This window comes from Pseudophryne corroboree, unplaced genomic scaffold, assembly GCF_028390025.1.
Source record: "Pseudophryne corroboree isolate aPseCor3 unplaced genomic scaffold, aPseCor3.hap2 scaffold_1066, whole genome shotgun sequence".
NCBI lineage: Eukaryota > Metazoa > Chordata > Amphibia > Anura > Myobatrachidae > Pseudophryne > Pseudophryne corroboree.
Window position 1 is genome coordinate 82,361 of NW_026967693.1, and position 25,692 is coordinate 108,052.

The 25,692-nt window shown below is 43.0% G+C and overlaps 1 protein-coding gene across 1 annotated transcript in view; it reads right to left on the bottom strand.

Annotated features, from left to right (window-relative positions):
- LOC134988467 (sideroflexin-4-like) overlaps positions 1 to 25,692 on the bottom strand; it is a 120,706-nt gene that overhangs the window by 79,764 nt on the left and 15,250 nt on the right. Inside the window, exon 2 of the mRNA XM_063950551.1 lies at positions 9,183 to 9,209. Coding sequence (XP_063806621.1) covers positions 9,183 to 9,209 — 27 coding nt within the window. The remainder of the gene's footprint in view (positions 1 to 9,182; positions 9,210 to 25,692) is intronic.

The window sequence follows — 25,692 nt, forward strand, 5'->3', positions numbered from 1 at the left end:
CACTATACAGCTCCTGTCTCTGCTTCCCTCAGCGCTGTATATACTGATATAGCAGCAGAACATATATACAGTATATAGTATAACTGTGATGTCACACCATCACTATACAGCTCCTGTCTCTGCTTCCCTCAGCGCTGTATATAGTGATATAGCAGCAGAACATATATACGGTATATAGTATAACTGTGATGTCACACCGTCACTATACAGCTCCCGTCTCTGCTTCCCTCAGCGCTGTATATAGTGATATAGCAGCAGAACATATATACAGTATATAGTATAACTGTGATGTCACACCATCACTATACAGCTCCTGTCTCTGCTTCCCTCAGCGCTGTATACAGTGATATAGCAGCAGAACATATATACAGTATATAGTATAACTGTGATGTCACACCGTCACTATACAGCCCGTCTCTGCTTCCCTCAGCGCTGTATATAGTGATATAGAGGCAGAACATATATACGGTATATAGTATAACTGTGATGTCACACCGTCACTATACAGCTCCCGTCTCTGCTTCCCTCAGCGCTGTATATAGTGATATAGCAGCAGAACATATATACAGTATATACTATAACTGTGATGTCACACCATCACTATACAGCTCCTGTCTCTGCTTCCCTCAGCGCTGTATATAGTGATATAGCAGCAGAACATATATACGGTATATAGTATAACTGTGATGTCACACCGTCACTATACAGCTCCTGTCTCTGCTTCCCTCAGCGCTGTATATACTGATATAGCAGCAGAACATATATACAGTATATACTATAACTGTGATGTCACACCGTCACTATACAGCTCCCGTCTCTGCTTCCCTCAGCGCTGTATATAGTGATATAGCAGCAGAACATATATACAGTATATAGTATAACTGTGATGTCACACCATCACTATACAGCTCCTGTCTCTGCTTCCCTCAGCGCTGTATATAGTGATATAGCAGCAGAACATATATACAGTATATAGTATAACTGTGATGTCACACCGTCACTATACAGCTCCTGTCTCTGCTTCCCTCAGCGCTGTATATAGTGATATAGCAGCAGAACATATATACAGTATATAGTATAACTGTGATGTCACACCATCGCTATACAGCTCCTGTCTCTGCTTCCCTCAGCGCTGTATATAGTGATATAGCAGCAGAACATATATACAGTATATAGTATAACTGTGATGTCACACCATCACTATACAGCTCCCGTCTCTGCTTCCCTCAGCGCTGTATATAGTGATATAGCAGCAGTACATATATACAGTATATAGTATAACTGTGATGTCACACCGTCACTATACAGCCCGTCTCTGCTTCCCTCAGCACTGTATATAGTGATATAGCAGCAGAACATATATACAGTATATAGTATAACTGTGATGTCACACTGTCACTATACAGCTCCCGTCTCTGCTTCCCTCAGCGCTGTATATAGTGATATAGCAGCAGTACATATATACAGTATATAGTATAACTGTGATGTCACACCGTCACTATACAGCTCCCGTCTCTGCTTCCCTCAGCGCTGTATATAGTGATATAGCAGCAGAACATATATACAGTATATAGTATAACTGTGATGTCACACCGTCACTATACAGCTCCCGTCTCTGCTTCCCTCAGCGCTGTATATAGTGATATAGCAGCAGAACATATATACAGTATATAGTATAACTGTGATGTCACACCGTCACTATACAGCTCCTGTCTCTGCTTCCCTCAGCGCTGTATATAGTGATATAGCAGCAGAACATATATACAGTATATAGTATAACTGTGATGTCACACCGTCACTATACAGCTCCCGTCTCTGCTTCCCTCAGCGCTGTATATAGTGATATAGCAGCAGAACATATATACAGTATATAGTATAACTGTGATGTCACACCGTCACTATACAGCTCCCGTCTCTGCTTCCCTCAGCGCTGTATATAGTGATATAGAGGCAGAACATATATACAGTATATAGTATAACTGTGATGTCACACTGTCACTATACAGCTCCCGTCTCTGCTTCCCTCAGCGCTGTATATAGTGATATAGCAGCAGAACATATATACAGTATATAGTATAACTGTGATGTCACACCGTCACTATACAGCTCCTGTCTCTGCTTCCCTCAGCGCTGTATATAGTGATATAGCAGCAGAACATATATACAGTATATAGTATAACTGTGATGTCACACCGTCACTATACAGCTCCCGTCTCTGCTTCCCTCAGCGCTGTATATAGTGATATAGCAGCAGAACATATATACAGTATATAGTATAACTGTGATGTCACACCGTCACTATACAGCTCCCGTCTCTGCTTCCCTCAGCGCTGTATATAGTGATATAGCAGCAGAACATATATACAGTATATACTATAACTGTGATGTCACACTGTCACTATACAGCTCCTGTCTCTGCTTCCCTCAGCGCTGTATATAGTGATATAGCAGCAGTACATATATACAGTATATAGTATAACTGTGATGTCACACCGTCACTATACAGCTCCTGTCTCTGCTTCCCTCAGCGCTGTATATAGTGATATAGCAGCAGAACATATATACAGTATATACTATAACTGTGATGTCACACTGTCACTATACAGCTCCTGTCTCTGCTTCCCTCAGCGCTGTATATAGGGATATAGCAGCAGAACATATATACAGTATATAGTATAACTGTGATGTCACACCGTCACTATACAGCTCCTGTCTCTGCTTCCCTCAGTGCTGTATATAGTGATATAGCAGCAGTACATATATACAGTATATAGTATAACTGTGATGTCACAGCGTCACTATACAGCTCCCGTCTCTGCTTCCCTCAGCGCTGTATATAGTGATATAGCAGCAGTACATATATACAGTATATAGTATAACTGTGATGTCACACCGTCACTATACAGCTCCTGTCTCTGCTTCCCTCAGCGCTGTATATAGTGATATAGCAGCAGAACATATATACAGTATATACTATAACTGTGATGTCACACTGTCACTATACAGCTCCTGTCTCTGCTTCCCTCAGCGCTGTATATAGGGATATAGCAGCAGAACATATATACAGTATATAGTATAACTGTGATGTCACACCGTCACTATACAGCTCCTGTCTCTGCTTCCCTCAGCGCTGTATATACTGATATAGCAGCAGAACATATACACAGTATATAGTATAACTGTGATGTCACACTGTCACTATACAGCCCGTCTCTGCTTCCCTCAGCGCTGTATACAGTGATATAGCAGCAGAACATATATACAGTATATAGTATAACTGTGATGTCACACCGTCACTATACAGCTCCTGTCTCTGCTTCCCTCAGCGCTGTATATAGTGATATAGCAGCAGAACATATATACAGTATATAGTATAACTGTGATGTCACACCGTCACTATACAGCTCCCGTCTCTGCTTCCCTCAGCGCTGTATATACTGATATAGCAGCAGTACATATATACAGTATATAGTATAACTGTGATGTCACACTGTCACTATACAGCTCCTGTCTCTGCTTCCCTCAGCGCTGTATATAGTGATATAGCAGCAGTACATATATACAGTATATAGTATAACTGTGATGTCACACCGTCACTATACAGCTCCTGTCTCTGCTTCCCTCAGCGCTGTATATAGTGATATAGCAGCAGAACATATATACAGTATATACTATAACTGTGATGTCACACTGTCACTATACAGCTCCTGTCTCTGCTTCCCTCAGCGCTGTATATAGGGATATAGCAGCAGAACATATATACAGTATATAGTATAACTGTGATGTCACACCGTCACTATACAGCTCCTGTCTCTGCTTCCCTCAGCGCTGTATATACTGATATAGCAGCAGAACATATACACAGTATATAGTATAACTGTGATGTCACACTGTCACTATACAGCCCGTCTCTGCTTCCCTCAGCGCTGTATACAGTGATATAGCAGCAGAACATATATACAGTATATAGTATAACTGTGATGTCACACCGTCACTATACAGCTCCTGTCTCTGCTTCCCTCAGCGCTGTATATAGTGATATAGCAGCAGAACATATATACAGTATATAGTATAACTGTGATGTCACACCGTCACTATACAGCTCCCGTCTCTGCTTCCCTCAGCGCTGTATATACTGATATAGCAGCAGTACATATATACAGTATATAGTATAACTGTGATGTCACACTGTCACTATACAGCTCCCGTCTCTGCTTCCCTCAGCACTGTATATAGTGATATAGCAGCAGAACATATATACAGTATATAGTATAACTGTGATGTCACACCATCACTATACAGCTCCCGTCTCTGCTTCCCTCAGCGCTGTATATAGTGATATAGCAGCAGTACATATATACAGTATATAGTATAACTGTGATGTCACACTGTCACTATACAGCTCCCGTCTCTGCTTCCCTCAGCACTGTATATAGTGATATAGCAGCAGAACATATATACAGTATATAGTATAACTGTGATGTCACACCGTCACTATACAGCTCCCGTCTCTGCTTCCCTCAGCGCTGTATATACTGATATAGCAGCAGTACATATATACAGTATATAGTATAACTGTGATGTCACACTGTCACTATACAGCTCCCGTCTCTGCTTCCCTCAGCGCTGTATATAGTGATATAGCAGCAGAACATATATACAGTATATAGTATAACTGTGATGTCACACCGTCACTATACAGCTCCTGTCTCTGCTTCCCTCAGCGCTGTATATAGTGATATAGCAGCAGAACATATATACAGTATATAGTATAACTGTGATGTCACAGCGTCACTATACAGCTCCCGTCTCTGCTTCCCTCAGCACTGTATATAGTGATATAGCAGCAGAACATATATACAGTATATAGTATAACTGTGATGTCACACTGTCACTATACAGCTCCTGTCTCTGCTTCCCTCAGCGCTGTATATAGTGATATAGCAGCAGAACATATATACAGTATATAGTATAACTGTGATGTCACACTGTCACTATACAGCTCCCGTCTCTGCTTCCCTCAGCGCTGTATATAGTGATATAGCAGCAGAACATATATACAGTATATAGTATAACTGTGATGTCACACTGTCACTATACAGCTCCCGTCTCTGCTTCCCTCAGCGCTGTATATAGTGATATAGCAGCAGTACATATATACAGTATATAGTATAACTGTGATGTCACACCGTCACTATACAGCTCCTGTATCTGCTTCCCTCAGCGCTGTATATAGTGATATAGCAGCAGAACATATATACAGTATATACTATAACTGTGATGTCACACCGTCACTATACAGCCCGTCTCTGCTTCCCTCAGCGCTGTATATAGTGATATAGCAGCAGAACATATATACAGTATATAGTATAACTGTGATGTCACACCGTCACTATACAGCTCCCGTCTCTGCTTCCCTCAGCGCTGTATATAGTGATATAGAGGCAGAACATATATACAGTATATAGTATAACTGTGATGTCACACCGTCACTATACAGCTCCTGTCTCTGCTTCCCTCAGCGCTGTATATAGTGATATAGCAGCAGAACATATATACAGTATATAGTATAACTGTGATGTCACACTGTCACTATACAGCTCCCGTCTCTGCTTCCCTCAGCGCTGTATATAGTGATATAGCAGCAGAACATATATACAGTATATAGTATAACTGTGATGTCACACTGTCACTATACAGCTCCCGTCTCTGCTTCCCTCAGCGCTGTATATAGTGATATAGCAGCAGAACATATATACAGTATATAGTATAACTGTGATGTCACACCATCACTATACAGCTCCTGTCTCTGCTTCCCTCAGCGCTGTATATAGTGATATAGCAGCAGAACATATATACAGTATATAGTATAACTGTGATGTCACACCGTCACTATACAGCTCCTGTCTCTGCTTCCCTCAGCGCTGTATATAGTGATATAGCAGCAGAACATATATACAGTATATAGTATAACTGTGATGTCACACCGTCACTATACAGCTCCTGTCTCTGCTTCCCTCAGCGCTGTATATAGTGATATAGCAGCAGAACATATATACAGTATATAGTATAACTGTGATGTCACACCGTCACTATACAGCTCCCGTCTCTGCTTCCCTCAGCGCTGTATATAGTGATATAGCAGCAGTACATATATACAGTATATAGTATAACTGTGATGTCACAGCGTCACTATACAGCTCCTGTCTCTGCTTCCCTCAGCGCTGTATATAGTGATATAGCAGCAGAACATATATACAGTATATAGTATAACTGTGATGTCACACCGTCACTATACAGCTCCTGTCTCTGCTTCCCTCAGCGCTGTATATACTGATATAGCAGCAGAACATATATACAGTATATAGTATAACTGTGATGTCACACCGTCACTATACAGCCCGTCTCTGCTTCCCTCAGCGCTGTATATAGTGATATAGCAGCAGAACATATACACAGTATATAGTATAACTGTGATGTCACACCGTCACTATACAGCTCCTGTCTCTGCTTCCCTCAGCACTGTATATAGTGATATAGCAGCAGAACATATATACAGTATATAGTATAACTGTGATGTCACACCGTCACTATACAGCTCCCGTCTCTGCTTCCCTCAGCGCTGTATATAGTGATATAGCAGCAGAACATATATACAGTATATAGTATAACTGTGATGTCACACTGTCACTATACAGCTCCCGTCTCCGCTTCCCTCAGCGCTGTATATAGTGATATAGCAGCAGAACATATATACAGTATATAGTATAACTGTGATGTCACACCGTCACTATACAGCCCGTCTCTGCTTCCCTCAGCGCTGTATATAGTGATATAGCAGCAGTACATATATACAGTATATAGTATAACTGTGATGTCACACCGTCACTATACAGCTCCCGTCTCTGCTTCCCTCAGCGCTGTATATAGTGATATAGCAGCAGAACATATATACAGTATATACTATAACTGTGATGTCACACCGTCACTATACAGCTCCTGTCTCTGCTTCCCTCAGCGCTGTATATAGTGATATAGCAGCAGAACATATATACAGTATATAGTATAACTGTGATGTCACACCGTCACTATACAGCTCCTGTCTCTGCTTCCCTCAGCGCTGTATATAGTGATATAGCAGCAGAACATATATACAGTATATAGTATAACTGTGATGTCACACCGTCACTATACAGCTCCCGTCTCTGCTTCCCTCAGCGCTGTATATAGTGATATAGCAGCAGTACATATATACAGTATATAGTATAACTGTGATGTCACACCGTGTCACTATACAGCTCCTGTCTCTGCTTCCCTCAGCGCTGTATATAGTGATATAGCAGCAGAACATATATACAGTATATAGTATAACTGTGATGTCACAGCGTCACTATACAGCCCCTGTCTCTGCTTCCCTCAGCGCTGTATATAGTGATATAGCAGCAGAACATATATACAGTATATAGTATAACTGTGATGTCACACCGTCACTATACAGCTCCCGTCTCTGCTTCCCTCAGCGCTGTATATAGTGATATAGCAGCAGTACATATATACAGTATATAGTATAACTGTGATGTCACACCGTCACTATACAGCTCCCGTCTCTGCTTCCCTCAGCGCTGTATATACTGATATAGCAGCAGAACATATATACAGTATATAGTATAACTGTGATGTCACACTGTCACTATACAGCTCCCGTCTCTGCTTCCCTCAGCGCTGTATATAGTGATATAGCAGCAGAACATATATACAGTATATAGTATAACTGTGATGTCACACCGTCACTATACAGCTCCCGTCTCTGCTTCCCTCAGCGCTGTATATAGTGATATAGCAGCAGAACATATATACGGTATATAGTATAACTGTGATGTCACACCGTCACTATACAGCTCCCGTCTCTGCTTCCCTCAGCGCTGTATATAGTGATATAGCAGCAGAACATATATACAGTATATAGTATAACTGTGATGTCACACCGTCACTATACAGCTCCTGTCTCTGCTTCCCTCAGCGCTGTATATAGTGATATAGCAGCAGAACATATATACAGTATATAGTATAACTGTGATGTCACACTGTCACTATACAGCTCCCGTCTCTGCTTCCCTCAGCGCTGTATATAGTGATATAGCAGCAGAACATATATACAGTATATAGTATAACTGTGATGTCACACCGTCACTATACAGCTCCCGTCTCTGCTTCCCTCAGCGCTGTATATAGTGATATAGCAGCAGAACATATATACAGTATATAGTATAACTGTGATGTCACAGCGTCACTATACAGCTCCCGTCTCTGCTTCCCTCAGCGCTGTATATACTGATATAGCAGCAGAACATATATACAGTATATAGTATAACTGTGATGTCACACCGTCACTATACAGCTCCTGTCTCTGCTTCCCTCAGCGCTGTATATAGTGATATAGCAGCAGAACATATATACAGTATAACTGTGATGTCACACCGTCACTATACAGCTCCTGTCTCTGCTTCCCTCAGCGCTGTATATAGTGATATAGCAGCAGAACATATATACAGTATATAGTATAACTGTGATGTCACACCGTCACTATACAGCTCCTGTCTCTGCTTCCCTCAGCGCTGTATATAGTGATATAGCAGCAGAACATATATACGGTATATAGTATAACTGTGATGTCACACCGTCACTATACAGCTCCCGTCTCTGCTTCCCTCAGCGCTGTATATAGTGATATAGCAGCAGAACATATACACAGTATATAGTATAACTGTGATGTCACACCGTCACTATACAGCTCCTGTATCTGCTTCCCTCAGAGCTGTATATAGTGATATAGCAGCAGAACATATATACGGTATATAGTATAACTGTGATGTCACACCGTCACTATACAGCCCGTCTCTGCTTCCCTCAGCGCTGTATATAGTGATATAGCAGCAGAACATATATACGGTATATAGTATAACACCCTCTCTGCCCTGTGATGCACCAGTCGCCGCATACTCCCCAGCGGGTGTCGGGAGAGAACTCCACATAACACTAGACTGTACATATTGGGAGGCGTTCACACATGATCATGTGACACAAGTGGGCGGGGCTATCAGTGACATAAGTGACATCAGGGTACACTTCCGGCTGTGTATTAATGTCACAGAGTATTCCCATGTACACAGCCCGTCACTCACCTCACACAGCTTCAGGGCCTCTTCCACCTGTGGGGTAAATACAGAACACAGGTTACTGCTACACCTCCCTAACAGCAACCGTGCCGCACATTCCAGGAACTGATCACTCTCCAGCTACTGTAATGTGGCCTTTTATTATCCAAATACAGATCACTCTCAGAGGATTTCATATCAGCACAGCGCCACTTCTATCGTTCTGTATATTGGGTGTAATTCTCAGTATCTGTTCCTGTATTGTGTATGTATGGAGAGCTGCACAGCGCCACTTCTCCTGATCTGTATATTGGGTGTAATTCTCAGTATCTGTTCCTGTATATATGGAGAGCTGCATAGCGCCACTTCTATTGTTCTGTATATTGGGTGTAATTCTCAGTATCTGTTCCTGTATATATGGAGAGCTGCACAGCGCCACTTCTCCTGATCTGTATATTGGGTGTAATTCTCAGTATCTTTTCCTGTATTGTGTATGTATGGAGAGCTGCACAGTGCCACTTCTATTGTTCTGTATATTGGGTGTAATTCTCAGTATCTGTTCCTGTATTGTGTATGTATGGAGAGCTGCACAGCGCCACTTCTCCTGTCCTGTATATTGGGTGCAATTCTCAGTATCTGTTCCTGTATATATGGAGAGCTGCACAGCGCCACTTCTCCTGTCCTGTATATTGGGTGTAATTCTCAGTATCTGTTCCTGTATTGTGTATGTATGGAGAGCTGCACAGTGCCACTTCTATTGTTCTGTATATTGGGTGTAATTCTCAGTATCTGTTCCTGTATTGTGTATGTATGGAGAGCTGCACAGCGCCACTTCTCCTGTCCTGTATATTGGGTGCAATTCTCAGTATCTGTTCCTGTATTGTGTATGTATGGAGAGCTGCACAGCGCCACTTCTCCTGTCCTGTATATTGGGTGTAATTCTCAGTATCTGTTCCTGTATTGTGTATGTATGGAGAGCTGCACAGCGCCACTTCTCCTGTTCTGTATATTGGGTGTAATTCTCAGTATCTGTTCCTGTATTGTGTATGTATGGAGAGCTGCACAGCGCCACTTCTCCTGTTCTGTATATTGGGTGTAATTCTCAGTATCTGTTCCTGTATTCATGGAGAGCTGCACAGCGCCACTTCTCCTGATCTGTATATTGGGTGTAATTCTCAGTATCTGTTCCTGTATTGTGTATGTATGGAGAGCTGCACAGCGCCACTTCTCCTGTCCTGTATATTGGGTGTAATTCTCAGTATCTGTTCCTGTATTGTGTATGTATGGAGAGCTGCACAGCGCCACTTCTCCCGATCTGTATATTGGGTGTAATTCTCAGTATCTGTTCCTGTATTGTGTATGTATGGAGAGCTGCACAGCGCCACTTCTCCTGTCCTCTATATTGGGTGTAATTCTCAGTATCTGTTCCTGTATTGTGTATGTATGGAGAGCTGCACAGCGCCACTTCTCCTGTCCTGTATATTGGGTGTAATTCTCAGTATCTGTTCCTGTATTGTGTATGTATGGAGAGCTGCACAGCGCCACTTCTCCTGATCTGTATATTGGGTGTAATTCTCAGTATCTGTTCCTGTATTCTGTATGTATGGAGAGCTGCACAGCGCCACTTCTCCTGATCTGTATATTGGGTGTAATTCTCAGTATCTGTTCCTGTATTGTGTATGTATGGAGAGCTGCACAGTGCCACTTCTCCTGATCTGTATATTGGGTGTAATTCTCAGTATCTGTTCCTGTATTGTGTATGTATGGAGAGCTGCACAGTGCCACTTCTCCTGTCCTGTATGCTGGGTGTAATTCTCAGTATCTGTTCCTGTATTGTGTATGTATGGAGAGCTGCACAGCGCCACTTCTATTGTTCTGTATATTGGGTGTAATTCTCAGTATCTGTTCCTGTATTGTGTATGTATGGAGAGCTGCACAGTGCCACTTCTCCTGATCTGTATATTGGGTGTAATTCTCAGTATCTGTTCCTGTATTGTGTATGTATGGAGAGCTGCACAGCGCCACTTCTCCTGATCTGTATATTGGGTGTAATTCTCAGTATCTGTTCCTGTATGTATGGAGAGCTGCACAGCGCCACTTCTCCTGATCTGTATATTGGGTGTAATTCTCAGTATCTGTTCCTGTATTGTGTATGTATGGAGAGCTGCACAGCGCCACTTCTCCTGTCCTCTATATTGGGTGTAATTCTCAGTATCTGTTCCTGTATTGTGTATGTATGGAGAGCTGCACAGCGCCACTTCTCCTGTCCTCTATATTGGGTGTAATTCTCAGTATCTGTTCCTGTATTGTGTATGTATGGAGAGCTGCACAGCGCCACTTCTCCTGTCCTGTATATTGGGTGTAATTCTCAGTATCTGTTCCTGTATTGTGTATGTATGGAGAGCTGCACAGCGCCACTTCTCCTGTCCTGTATATTGGGTGTAATTCTCAGTATCTGTTCCTGTATTGTGTATGTATGGAGAGCTGCACAGCGCCACTTCTCCTGTCCTGTATATTGGGTGTAATTCTCAGTATATGTTCCTGTATTGTGTGTGTATGGAGAGCAGCACAGTGCCACTTCTCCTGATCTGTATATTGGGTGTAATTCTCAGTATCTGTTCCTGTATTCTGTATGTATGGAGAGCTGCACAGCGCCACTTCTCCTGTCCTGTATGCTGGGTGTAATTCTCAGTATCTGTTCCCGTATTCTGTATGTATGGAGAGCTGCACAGCGCCACTTCTCCTGTCCTGTATATTGGGTGTAATTCTCAGTATCTGTTCCTGTATTGTGTATGTATGGAGAGCTGCACAGTGCCACTTCTCCTGTCCTGTATATTGGGTGTAATTCTCAGTATCTGTTCCCTTATTCTGTATGTATGGAGAGCTGCACAGCGCCACTTCTCCTGATCTGTATATTGGGTGTAATTCTCAGTATCTGTTCCTGTATTGTGTATGTATGGAGAGCTGCACAGTGCCACTTCTCCTGTCCTGCATATTGGGTGTAATTCTCAGTATCTGTTCCCGTATTCTGTATGTATGGAGAGCTGCACAGCGCCACTTCTCCTGATCTGTATATTGGGTGTAATTCTCAGTATCTGTTCCCGTATTGTGTATGTATGGAGAGCTGCACAGCGCCACTTCTCCTGATCTGTATGCTGGGTGTAATTCTCAGTATCTGTTCCTGTATTGTGTATGTATGGAGAGCTGCACAGTGCCACTTCTCCTGATCTGTATATTGGGTGTAATTCTCAGTATCTGTTCCTGTATATATGGAGAGCTGCACAGCGCCACTTCTATTGTTCTGTATATTGGGTGTAATTCTCAGTATCTGTTCCTGTATATATGGAGAGCTGCACAGCGCCACTTCTCCTGTCCTGTATATTGGGTGTAATTCTCAGTATCTGTTCCTGTATTGTGTATGTATGGAGAGCTGCACAGCGCCACTTCTCCTGTCCTGTATATTGGGTGCAATTCTCAGTATCTGTTCCTGTATATATGGAGAGCTGCACAGCGCCACTTCTCCTGTCCTGTATATTGGGTGTAATTCTCAGTATCTGTTCCTGTATTGTGTATGTATGGAGAGCTGCACAGTGCCACTTCTATTGTTCTGTATATTGGGTGTAATTCTCAGTATCTGTTCCTGTATTGTGTATGTATGGAGAGCTGCACAGCGCCACTTCTCCTGTCCTGTATATTGGGTGCAATTCTCAGTATCTGTTCCTGTATTGTGTATGTATGGAGAGCTGCACAGCGCCACTTCTCCTGTCCTGTATATTGGGTGTAATTCTCAGTATCTGTTCCTGTATTGTGTATGTATGGAGAGCTGCACAGCGCCACTTCTCCTGTTCTGTATATTGGGTGTAATTCTCAGTATCTGTTCCTGTATTGTGTATGTATGGAGAGCTGCACAGCGCCACTTCTCCTGTTCTGTATATTGGGTGTAATTCTCAGTATCTGTTCCTGTATTCTGTATGTATGGAGAGCTGCACAGCGCCACTTCTCCTGATCTGTATATTGGGTGTAATTCTCAGTATCTGTTCCTGTATTGTGTATGTATGGAGAGCTGCACAGCGCCACTTCTCCTGTCCTGTATATTGGGTGTAATTCTCAGTATCTGTTCCTGTATTGTGTATGTATGGAGAGCTGCACAGCGCCACTTCTCCTGTCCTGTATATTGGGTGTAATTCTCAGTATCTGTTCCTGTATTCTGTATGTATGGAGAGCTGCACAGCGCCACTTCTCCTGTCCTGTATATTGGGTGTAATTCTCAGTATCTGTTCCTGTATTGTGTATGTATGGAGAGCTGCACAGCGCCACTTCTCCTGTCCTGTATATTGGGTGTAATTCTCAGTATCTGTTCCTGTATTGTGTATGTATGGAGAGCTGCACAGCGCCACTTCTCCTGATCTGTATATTGGGTGTAATTCTCAGTATCTGTTCCTGTATTGTGTATGTATGGAGAGCTGCACAGCGCCACTTCTCCTGATCTGTATATTGGGTGTAATTCTCAGTATCTGTTCCTGTATTCTGTATGTATGGAGAGCTGCACAGCGCCACTTCTCCTGATCTGTATATTGGGTGTAATTCTCAGTATCTGTTCCTGTATTGTGTATGTATGGAGAGCTGCACAGTGCCACTTCTCCTGTCCTGTATGCTGGGTGTAATTCTCAGTATCTGTTCCTGTATTGTGTATGTATGGAGAGCTGCACAGCGCCACTTCTATTGTTCTGTATATTGGGTGTAATTCTCAGTATCTGTTCCTGTATTGTGTATGTATGGAGAGCTGCACAGTGCCACTTCTCCTGATCTGTATATTGGGTGTAATTCTCAGTATCTGTTCCTGTATTGTGTATGTATGGAGAGCTGCACAGCGCCACTTCTCCTGATCTGTATATTGGGTGTAATTCTCAGTATCTGTTCCTGTATGTATGGAGACCTGCACAGCGCCACTTCTCCTGATCTGTATATTGGGTGTAATTCTCAGTATCTGTTCCCGTATTCTGTATGTATGGAGAGCTGCACAGTGCCACTTCTCCTGTCCTGCATATTGGGTGTAATTCTCAGTATCTGTTCCCGTATTCTGTATGTATGGAGAGCTGCACAGCGCCACTTCTCCTGATCTGTATATTGGGTGTAATTCTCAGTATCTGTTCCCGTATTGTGTATGTATGGAGAGCTGCACAGTGCCACTTCTCCTGATCTGTATATTGGGTGTAATTCTCAGTATCTGTTCCTGTATATATGGAGAGCTGCACAGCGCCACTTCTATTGTTCTGTATATTGGGTGTAATTCTCAGTATCTGTTCCTGTATATATGGAGAGCTGCACAGCGCCACTTCTCCTGATCTGTATATTGGGTGTAATTCTCAGTATCTTTTCCTGTATTGTGTATGTATGGAGAGCTGCACAGTGCCACTTCTATTGTTCTGTATATTGGGTGTAATTCTCAGTATCTGTTCCTGTATTGTGTATGTATGGAGAGCTGCACAGCGCCACTTCTCCTGTCCTGTATATTGGGTGCAATTCTCAGTATCTGTTCCTGTATATATGGAGAGCTGCACAGCGCCACTTCTCCTGTCCTGTATATTGGGTGTAATTCTCAGTATCTGTTCCTGTATTGTGTATGTATGGAGAGCTGCACAGTGCCACTTCTATTGTTCTGTATATTGGGTGTAATTCTCAGTATCTGTTCCTGTATTGTGTATGTATGGAGAGCTGCACAGCGCCACTTCTCCTGTCCTGTATATTGGGTGCAATTCTCAGTATCTGTTCCTGTATTGTGTATGTATGGAGAGCTGCACAGCGCCACTTCTCCTGTCCTGTATATTGGGTGTAATTCTCAGTATCTGTTCCTGTATTGTGTATGTATGGAGAGCTGCACAGCGCCACTTCTCCTGTTCTGTATATTGGGTGTAATTCTCAGTATCTGTTCCTGTATTGTGTATGTATGGAGAGCTGCACAGCGCCACTTCTCCTGTTCTGTATATTGGGTGTAATTCTCAGTATCTGTTCCTGTATTCTGTATGTATGGAGAGCTGCACAGCGCCACTTCTCCTGATCTGTATATTGGGTGTAATTCTCAGTATCTGTTCCTGTATTGTGTATGTATGGAGAGCTGCACAGCGCCACTTCTCCTGTCCTGTATATTGGGTGTAATTCTCAGTATCTGTTCCTGTATTGTGTATGTATGGAGAGCTGCACAGCGCCACTTCTCCCGATCTGTATATTGGGTGTAATTCTCAGTATCTGTTCCTGTATTGTGTATGTATGGAGAGCTGCACAGCGCCACTTCTCCTGTCCTGTATATTGGGTGTAATTCTCAGTATCTGTTCCTGTATTGTGTATGTATGGAGAGCTGCACAGCGCCACTTCTCCTGTCCTGTATATTGGGTGTAATTCTCAGTATCTGTTCCTGTATTGTGTATGTATGGAGAGCTGCACAGTGAAAGGATTTGACCTTATTTTCTTTAACCCTCGATGTGATGGCCTTACAGACGTCTGGAGTGTAAACTTTTAACCACAAGGTACATGCACAGACAAGCAGTTAAAATTCACACTGTTTATTATAAAGTTAACAAGAGTATATAAGACAATGCATATGGGTGGAACTGACAAGTGTAAAAGGGCTCATTGGCTTAGGGGTAGGTTCCTGGGTGGGGTACGTAGGGGTGGTTAATACTTGACATAACATAATTGGATATAGCAGTTGCCAGGCAGATGTTATATATGTTGCATCAGACGAAACTTAACAAAGGATCTTTTAGTAACACACAGAAGTAGAAAAAGCAGGTTTCATCTAGTAGAGAGCTGACCTTGGATGCCAGACCCACACAAGCCTGGTATCTGTATGAGAGACAAAGGCATCTAACACAGGGCAGCAGCATCCATTGCAAACACATAAGAGTTCATAAAGCATGTTTTAACCCTTCACTAGGGAAATAGAAATATTCACTTTTACACTGTAATTATTATAAGGAAACTGATCATATAAAAAGTAATATGTACAAAGACAGAAGAGGTAACCCTTCAATCCCCTCTTAGAATCATGATTATTATATGACATGATTCTTGAGTGAGGCTCCTTTCTTGTTTCTCCAGTTCTTGAGATATTGGACATAATCGTCGGGTCCCTTACTATCAGAGGAGGTGACAGGACTGGTGGTTATGTCATAATACATCAGGGCCTTATCAATGCCTTTGGAGGTAAGTTTCTTTCCACAGGGAATTACACAATAAACTATAATGCCTACAAGAATTAAAGTTACAAGTATGAATATGCTTATTTGCACAAGAGCCAGTTTCCAATTTTCAAACCATCCAAAATATTGGCTCCATGGGTTATCAATACCTGAATTTTTCTTAAGTTCTATGGATAAGGTTTCTAACTTGTTTATGGCTAAAGTAACCTTACCATTGGGACCAGTGTTGTCAGGAATATATGTACAACAGCCTTCCACCTTACTAATGTAAACACATGTACCGCCTTTTTCTGCTAGGATCATGTCAAGGGCCATTCTATTTTGGAATGTCATTTGGGAAGTGGCTTCTAGCTGTTCAGCTATACCTTTAAGAGCATCTTTGGTATCATTAACAAATCTTTGTTGATTATAATATATATAATTAATCCAGGCTACGTTTTTATTTACAGTTTCCCACATATGTAATAAATGTCGCCTAATGATCTAGTTTGGTTGACTAAAACAGTTGTTCTTTTATTTGCACAATACCCTGGTGGGAAGGTTTTTAAATTTCTCCCTGTTGTGGTGTTAGATGTATAACAAGTGTAGTTTCCAGGATATATGGTTATGGTGCTTCCTGGGTTGGGATTTTTTGACAATATGGGATATTCCCTTTTCCACATTTCGCACTGACTGTCATTTGTTTTGGTGTCATTAAAAAGGCTGAAAAAAAACAATTTTCTTGTTCTAGGGGTATATTAAGGGGCACTGTACCTAGGTGGGGCCTAGATTTGCCACAGACATAACAGTTGCTTTTATTGTGTTTGTTAGCACTATACTTCATCCATTCCAACCAAAAATTAATGTCAGAGAAACCAGTTTCAATAGCTAGGGTGTCTTCAAAGGTAGGGTTAGTAATAGCCACCATATCTTTAAAAGTGGCAATATGGGGCTTTAAAGGTTTGTTTTGGGGAGCAATTTTAGGCTGGTATTTTGGGTTTTTATACATATCCCATAAATAAAACATTTGCCTTGCACTATAATACCCTGCTTGCCACCATATACCAAGTACATAAGTCTCATTGTCGCTTCTGCTAGGGTTCATTATGTTTAGTCTAAACCTGTATGAATTTGGGCCTTCATCCATCTTATGAATGGATAGTCTAGAAAGTAGGGGTACTCCATATTTGCTCCATCTATTCTTTGCAAACGATGGGCCATATTTCCAATCTACTCCTGTATTCCACCCCACAGCTTCCCAGGAATTACAATTAGATCCATAATATCTATTGTCATAGTACCATTCGTCAGTAACACAAATATATACTGTCTCAGACATTCCTGATTTCCTCCTTTGTTGTATATAATATTTGTCATCAGCAATTTTGGGGAACATAAAATAGTCAAGGATATATGTGGCTACGTGTGTATTGGAGGAATTGTACCACAAGGTGGGGATCCCATTAGTCTGTGTAATATCAACCTCACATATTGTGTGGTGAGTGAGGGCCAGTAGGGCTATCAAGGTAGTCCCCAGGATAAAGATAGGGGACAGGTTCCTCATCTTCTTCTGTTCTTCTTTCTTCGCTAGGTGGGAGGTCAGGGCTGTCTGCCCCGGTTCGTACCTCACTGGAATCACTTGCTTCCCTCTCTAGGTCTGGTCTAGGAACCTTTTTTACTCGGGATGCATGGATCCAGGTAGGACTTTCCTCTGTCAGGACTGCTGTTCGGGTAACTGCTACGACCTCTGTCTCTGGACCATAGGTGAAGTCTCCTGGGCTCTTGTTCCTGGGGAGCACCTTCACCACGACTCTGTCTCCGACTTTAAAGGGGTGTGTAGGTTCCTGTGGATTCAAAAGGGTTTTTACAAACAACCTCATGTTCAATTTCATTCAGTTTTGTTATCAGGGACCTGACATACTCTTCTCTGATAAGTTCTAGATCTCCCTCCTGTATTACTAATGGTTTCTTAGCCCAAGGTGTGGGAAAAGGCCTGCCCATTAGTATTTTAAATGGGGAGTAACCTAGAGTTTTCTGTGGGGTATTCAAGATGCTGGTGTTTAGCTTTATTAGGGTTGTTCCTGAGGCAAGTGATGCATCTGCTAACATACTGGTCCACAAGTGATTTGGCATTAGTAACATAAAAATCACTGGTTAGTAGGAGGAGTGTTGTGGCTTCACCACGGTGACCAACACCACGGCACTGGGCAACGAGCAAAGGGGCACTGGACTGGGGTATACAGGGTTTCCCCTCTTTGCAGATTAATCCTGATTTAGGATTTTTTCTGCAGAATTGGGTAAGTCCAGTCGGAGAGATCAGTATTAGTCGCAGCAGCTTGAAGTTGAGTGAGCAGATGGACGTTGTCAAGGGAGGGACATGCTCTAGTGAGTGCAATGAGTTCTGCAGCTTGCGCGGACTGATAAGGTATTGGTAGGGTTTCCAACACAGTATCAGGGAGGGTGACAATGGCATAGCTAGCCTGGTATGTATTGTCATTGGGCCTACTACAGGAGTCGTCAACAAAAACAATGTCTGCGCCTGGTATGGGAACGGGAGACATGTCAAGTCTGGGAGAAGTTTCAGCTTCAATGGAAGCAGCACAGTCATGTAGGTCGGGTGGTTCATCCTCGGGACCTTTCAAGCCTAAAAGGGCATTGAGAATGGGTGCAGGGCCAGAAGAACCAGCAGTGCACTTGATGGTAAGGGTAGGGTTACTCAAAAGGAGTACTTCATATCCACTAAGGCGTTGTGCTGACATGTGCTGTGTGTAAGCCTTTAAGTATTGCCAGGACATCATGTGTGGTGTGGAGTACTGTGATGTGGCCTAAAGTGAGGGTAGTGGCCATTTCTGCAACCATTGCACAGGCTGCCAAAGCCCTGAGGCAGGCAGGCATACCTTGTACAGACACTGGCATGACTTTGGAAAAAAAATGCCACGGGGCGCAACTTCCCTCCATGAAACTGTGTGAGCACCCCCGCCATGGTTTTACAATTGTCCCTTGCATATAGATGGAAAGGTAGTACATAACTGGGGAGGCCAAGTGCCGGACTTTTCATCAACATACATTTTAAACTTTCATATGCAGTTAACATTTCTTGTGACCATTGTACAGTTTTAGGTTTGTCCTTCAGTGTGGCTTGTCTCAAAATGTTATCACAATAAGAGCAATCAGATATCCACTGTCTGCAGTAATTTACCATACCCAGGAAGGACAGTAGTTCCTTCTGGGTAGTTGGGGTGACCAGGCCCAATACAGACTGTATGCATTGTGGACTGACTTTTCTCTCTCCCTGAGTGAGCACAAAACCTAAGTAATCAACATGCTTTTTACACCATTGCATTTTTATTTTGGACACCTTGTGTCCACATTCACAAAGCCAGTTTAGTAATGAAACACCATCCTCTCGGCAGGCCTCCTCAGTTTTACTACAGAGCAGCAGATCATCTGCATACTGTAGCAGGACTGAACCATGGTGAGGTTGCCAGGGCCTCAATGTGGCCTGGAGACAACAGGTGCGTCAATAATCTGCACCAGGTAAGTTGTTTACCCTCAAAAGAAAAGGCAAAAGTAATTGTGTCTGTGAATCTACAGGTATGCTGAAAAAAAAGGCATTCTTCAAATCAATTTCAGAGAAGAACACAGCATCTGCAGGGATTGCAGAAATGAGTGAGTTTACATCTGGAACAATTGGTGCAATTGGGACAATTAACTGATTGATCGCTCTGAGATCCTGTACAAATCCCAAACTACCATCAGCTTTGGCAACAGGGTTCACAGGAGTACAGTATGGTGATACACCATGTCTGAGAATACCCTGTTGTAAGAATTGCTGTATCATGGGGCGGAGACCTTCTATCTTTTCTGGTGAGAGGGGGTATTGCATAAGTCAGAACACAAAACACTGGCTGCTGCACCGCTGTCCACTAAAAAGGAAATTTTACTTCCATTTATAATAAGTGGCAGCAGAGGTGAATCTCACTATGACGGGAGAGTTGAATAAAGGCTGGGATACCCTCCTCCGGGCCCCGTCAGTGCGCGGGGTCTTTGGAATGTTCCCTGACTGCGGGGTTGGTTCTGTCTGTCAAAGCGTCTGGAGCTCTGATAGTTATGAGTGGGCGCAGGTTTCTTTTTACAAGCTACAGCGACAGGCAAAAAAACACAGGCAAAAAAAAAACTTCCTTCATATGTGTATAGCTGCGTCCTTTGCAAGTTTTGCGTAAATAAGATATACAGCCATCGAGGGTAATGGTGGGCTTGGGACAGTGTTTTACTATTATCTAAACTCTGGGTTATTGGTGCGTTAGGGATAGAGCTAGTGGACGCACCCTCCAGCAGTGAAGTTGGAAGCGATCCCATTTAGTGTGAAAGGGTTACTGCTGCCAAGAGATTTGTGTCTCTGAGCGCAGGATACATTGGAATGCAAAAGGGGGGGGGGCGAGAGGGATTTCAAAGACTTACAATTCCTCTGCAGCTTCGCTTCTGTGCTATTGGAAACTGACATTTTTTCTTAAATCTCCATATAGAAAAGGTAATTACTGCCTTCCCGTAGGAATGGGTCCCGTCCTGCTTTCTCTGTCCATCCCGCTAAATTATCCACCCATGGGTTAACTAAATAATACTCTGAGGTAGAGTTACGGGCAACATACATCCTGCATGTCTCACCAGGGAGGGGCGGGGGATATGCAGTTTTTTTACTCTGACTAGAGCCCATTGTCAGACAGTAATATAAATCAACAGTACAACTTTTAAAAGAAAATTATCTAAAATATACGACACTCTACTTATACATAGGTCCCTCCCATAGTAAAAATGCAATCTACACCAGCTTTCTACGCAATTTCCACAACAACCCACAACAACTGTCTATGCAATATCACAACAAAAATGCAGTTTACAAAAAAAACCTTCTATGCAATTTCACAACAAAAAGACTTTCTATGAAATTTCACAACAAAAAAAATGCAATTTACAAAAACTTTCTATGCATGCATTAGCTAACACCAGTTAATTAGTCATTGACAATATCACAATATTATCTGTATAATGAGAACATGAAATCTTTTGACGGGTACGCTTACCTTCGTACAAGATGTCAGAAAAAATACAGCGTTTTAGACAGGAAGCAAGAAAAGTGTTTGAGTAAAGATATCTGGCAGACGAAAACTTACCAGCCGTCTGGACCAAATATAAGAACTTATCTCACTACAAACATACAAAAATATATAGGCGATCAAATCGGGGTATTCTCTACGTTACGTATAGACTCCCAGGTCTATTTTAAGTATCCCAGATACTAACGTCTTTGGAGAAGTGCGCTCGGACCCCTGGTCCCTTCTCAGACGTATCTTTAAGTCCCAGACATTAAAGATTCTATGGTATCCCTGATACCTGTTTTATGTTTTACATAAAACTTCGTAATATTAAGTCCCGGACTTAAATATTACCTTGTCACGTGTTCCCGGAACACTGACACGGATTCAGCTTCAGTGTATGACCGCAATCCTGTATGGCAAAGACAGACAATAAATCCTCTATCTTTATCATTCAGGGACGATCACTGAATCCCGGACATAACCCCCAGCTGAAAGGATTTGACCTTATTTTCTTTAACCCTCGATGTGATGGCCTTACAGACGTCTGGAGTGTAAACTTTTAACCACAAGGTACATGCACAGACAAGCAGTTAAAATTCACACTGTTTATTATAAAGTTAACAAGAGTATATAAGACAATGCATATGGGTGGAACTGACAAGTGTAAAAGGGCTCATTGGCTTAGGGGTAGGTTCCTGGGTGGGGTACGTAGGGGTGGTTAATACTTGACATAACATAATTGGATATAGCAGTTGCCAGGCAGATGTTATATATGTTGCATCAGACGAAACTTAACAAAGGATCTTTTAGTAACACACAGAAGTAGAAAAAGCAGGTTTCATCTAGTAGAGAGCTGACCTTGGATGCCAGACCCACACAAGCCTGGTATCTGTATGAGAGACAAAGGCATCTAACACAGGGCAGCAGCATCCATTGCAAACACATAAGAGTTCATAAAGCATGTTTTAACCCTTCACTAGGGAAATAGAAATATTCACTTTTACACTGTAATTATTATAACAGCGACTCCCCAAATAACAGCGACTCCCCCACTCTCCAAATAACAGCGACTCCCCCACTCTCCAAATAACAGCGACTCCCCAAATAACAGCGACTCCCCCACTTCCCAAATAACAGCGACTCCCCCACTCCCCAAATAACAGCGCTCAGCAAACACTTACCTTAGACGCCAGTAACCTGCCCGGGTCCAATAAGTCACGCCAGAGATTACATCGCTCTGAAAAAGACTGAACGGCAGAGCAATCCATCAGTGGATAATGTGTAACAGGGCCCCCGGGATAATGCGTTACATGAATCACACACCGGGGCAGCCGGGATAATGCGTTACATGAATCACACACCAGGACAGCCGTGATAATGCGTTACATGAATGACACACCAGGGCCCCCGGGATAATGCGTTACATGACTCACACACCAGTGCAGCCAGGAAAATGCGTTACATGACTCACACACCAGTGCAGCCAGGATAATGCGTTACATGACTCGCACACCAGTGCAGCTGGGATAATGCATTACATGACTCGCACACCAGTGCAGCCGGGATAATGCATTACATGACTCACACACCAGTGCAGCCGGGATAATGCATTACATGACTCACACACCAGTGCAGCCGGGATAATGCGTTACATGAATCACACACCAGGGCAGCCGGGATAATGCGTTACATGACTCACACACCAGGGCACCCGATATAATGCGTTACATGACTCACACACCAGGGCCTCCGATATAATGCGTTACATGACTCACACACCAGGGCAGCCGGGATAATGCGTTACATGAATCACACACCAGTGCAGCCGGGATAATGCATTACATGACTCACACACTAGTGAAGCCGGGATAATGCGTTACATGAATCACACACCAGTGCAGCCGGGATAATGCGTTACATGAATCACACACCAGTGCAGCCGGGATAATGTGTTACATAGGCCACACACCAGTGAAGCCGGGATAATGCGTTACATGACTCACACACCAGGGCACCCGATATAATGCGTTACATGACTCACACACCAGGGCACCCGATATAATGCGTTACATGACTCACACACCAGGGCAGCCGGGATAATGCGTTACATGAATCACACACCAGGGCCCCCGATATAATGCGTTACATGACTCACACACCAGGGCCCCCGATATAATGCGTTACATGACTCACACACCAGGGCAGCCGGGATAATGTGTTACATGACTCACACACCAGGGCAGCCGGGATAATGTGTTACATAGGCCACACACTGACTAGGAGTAGCAGAAAGGGCAGCAATCAGTTAGAGACTCTGTAACATGGATACACACAGCTTTGTTGTTCCATCTCTACAGAAAGTATCATGGTGGCTCCCCCTATGGGTAAGCAGGGCTCATGACGATGCAATGCTCACTGAGTCGCTCACCCCTCCAATTTCACAGGAATAGTGATCGAGAACCGAGAAAAGTCCCCCCAAATCGTTAGCCCTTGGAAGGCCAGGAGAGTGGGCTGGTGTTACATGACTAGTGCTTATTACTATTCACTTATATAACAGGGCGCTGATTACACTATAACAGAATGAGATCAGGTATAACAGACAAAGCGGCATGAGGGCGCTGATTACACTATAACAGAATGAGACCAGGTATAACAGACAAAGCGGCATGAGGGCGCTGATTACACTATAACAGAATGAGACCAGGTGTAACAGAAAAAAGCGGTATGAGGGCGCTGATTACACTATAACAGAATGAGACCAGGTGTAACAGACAACGCGGTATGAGGACGCTGATTACACTATAACAGAATGAGACCAGGTATAACAGACAAAGGGGTATGAGGGCGCTGATTACACTATAACAGAATGAGACCAGGTATAACAGACAAAGCGGCATGAGGGCGCTGATTACACTATAACAGAATGAGACCAGGTATAACAGACAAAGCGGCATGAGGGCGCTGATTACACTATAACAGAATGAGACCAGGTATAACAGACAAAGCGGCATGAGGGCGCTGATTGCACTATAACAGAATGAGACTAGGTATAACTTACAAAGCGGTATGAGGGCGCTGATTGCACTATAACAGAATGAGACCAGGTTTAACAGACAAAGCGGTATGAGGGCGCTGATTGCACTATAACAAAATGAGACCAGGTATAACAGACAACGCGGTATGAGGGCGCAGATTACACTAACAGAATGAGACCAGGTATAACAGACAAAGCGACATGAGGGCGCTGATTACACTATAACAGAATGACACCAGGTATAACAGACAACGCGGTATGAGGACGTTGATTACACTATAACAGAATGAGACCAGGTATAACAGACAAAGCGGCATGAGGGCGCTGATTGCACTATAACAGAATGAGACCAGGTGTAACAGACAAAGCGGCATGAGGGCGCTGATTACACTATAACAGAATGAGACCAGGTATATCAGACAAAGCGGCATGAGGGCGCTGGTTATACTATAACAGAATGAGACCAGGTATAACAGACAGAGTGGCATGAGGGCGCTGATTACACTATAACAGAATGAGACCAGGTATAACAGACAAAGCGGTATGAGGGCGCAGATTACACTATAACAAAATGAGACCAGGTATAACAGACAACGCGGTATGAGGGCGCAGATTACACTATAACAGAATGAGACCAGGTATAACAGACAAAGCGGCATGAGGACGTTGATTACACTATAACAGAATGAGACCAGGTATAAGACAAAGCGGTATGAGGACGCTGATTACACTATAACAGAATGAGACCAGGTGTAACAGACAAAGCGGCATGAGGGCGCTGATTACACTATAACAGAATGAGACCAGGTATAACAGACAAAGCGGCATGAGGGCGCTGATTACACTATAACAGAATGAGACCAGGTATAACAGACAAAGCGGCATGAGGACGCAGATTACACTATAACAGAATGAGACCAGGTATACCAAACAAAGCGGCATGAGGGCGCTGATTACACTATAACAGAATGAGACCAGGTATAACAGACAAAGCGGCATGAGGACGCAGATTACACTATAACAGAATGAGACCAGGTATAACAGGCAAAGCGGCATGAGGACGCTAATTACACTATAACAGAATGAGACCAGGTATAACAGACAAAGCGGCATGAGGACGCTGATTACACTATAACAGAATGAGACCAGGTATATCAGACAAAGCGGCATGAGGGCGCTGATTACACTATAACAGAATGAGACCAGGTATATCAGACAAAGCGGCATGA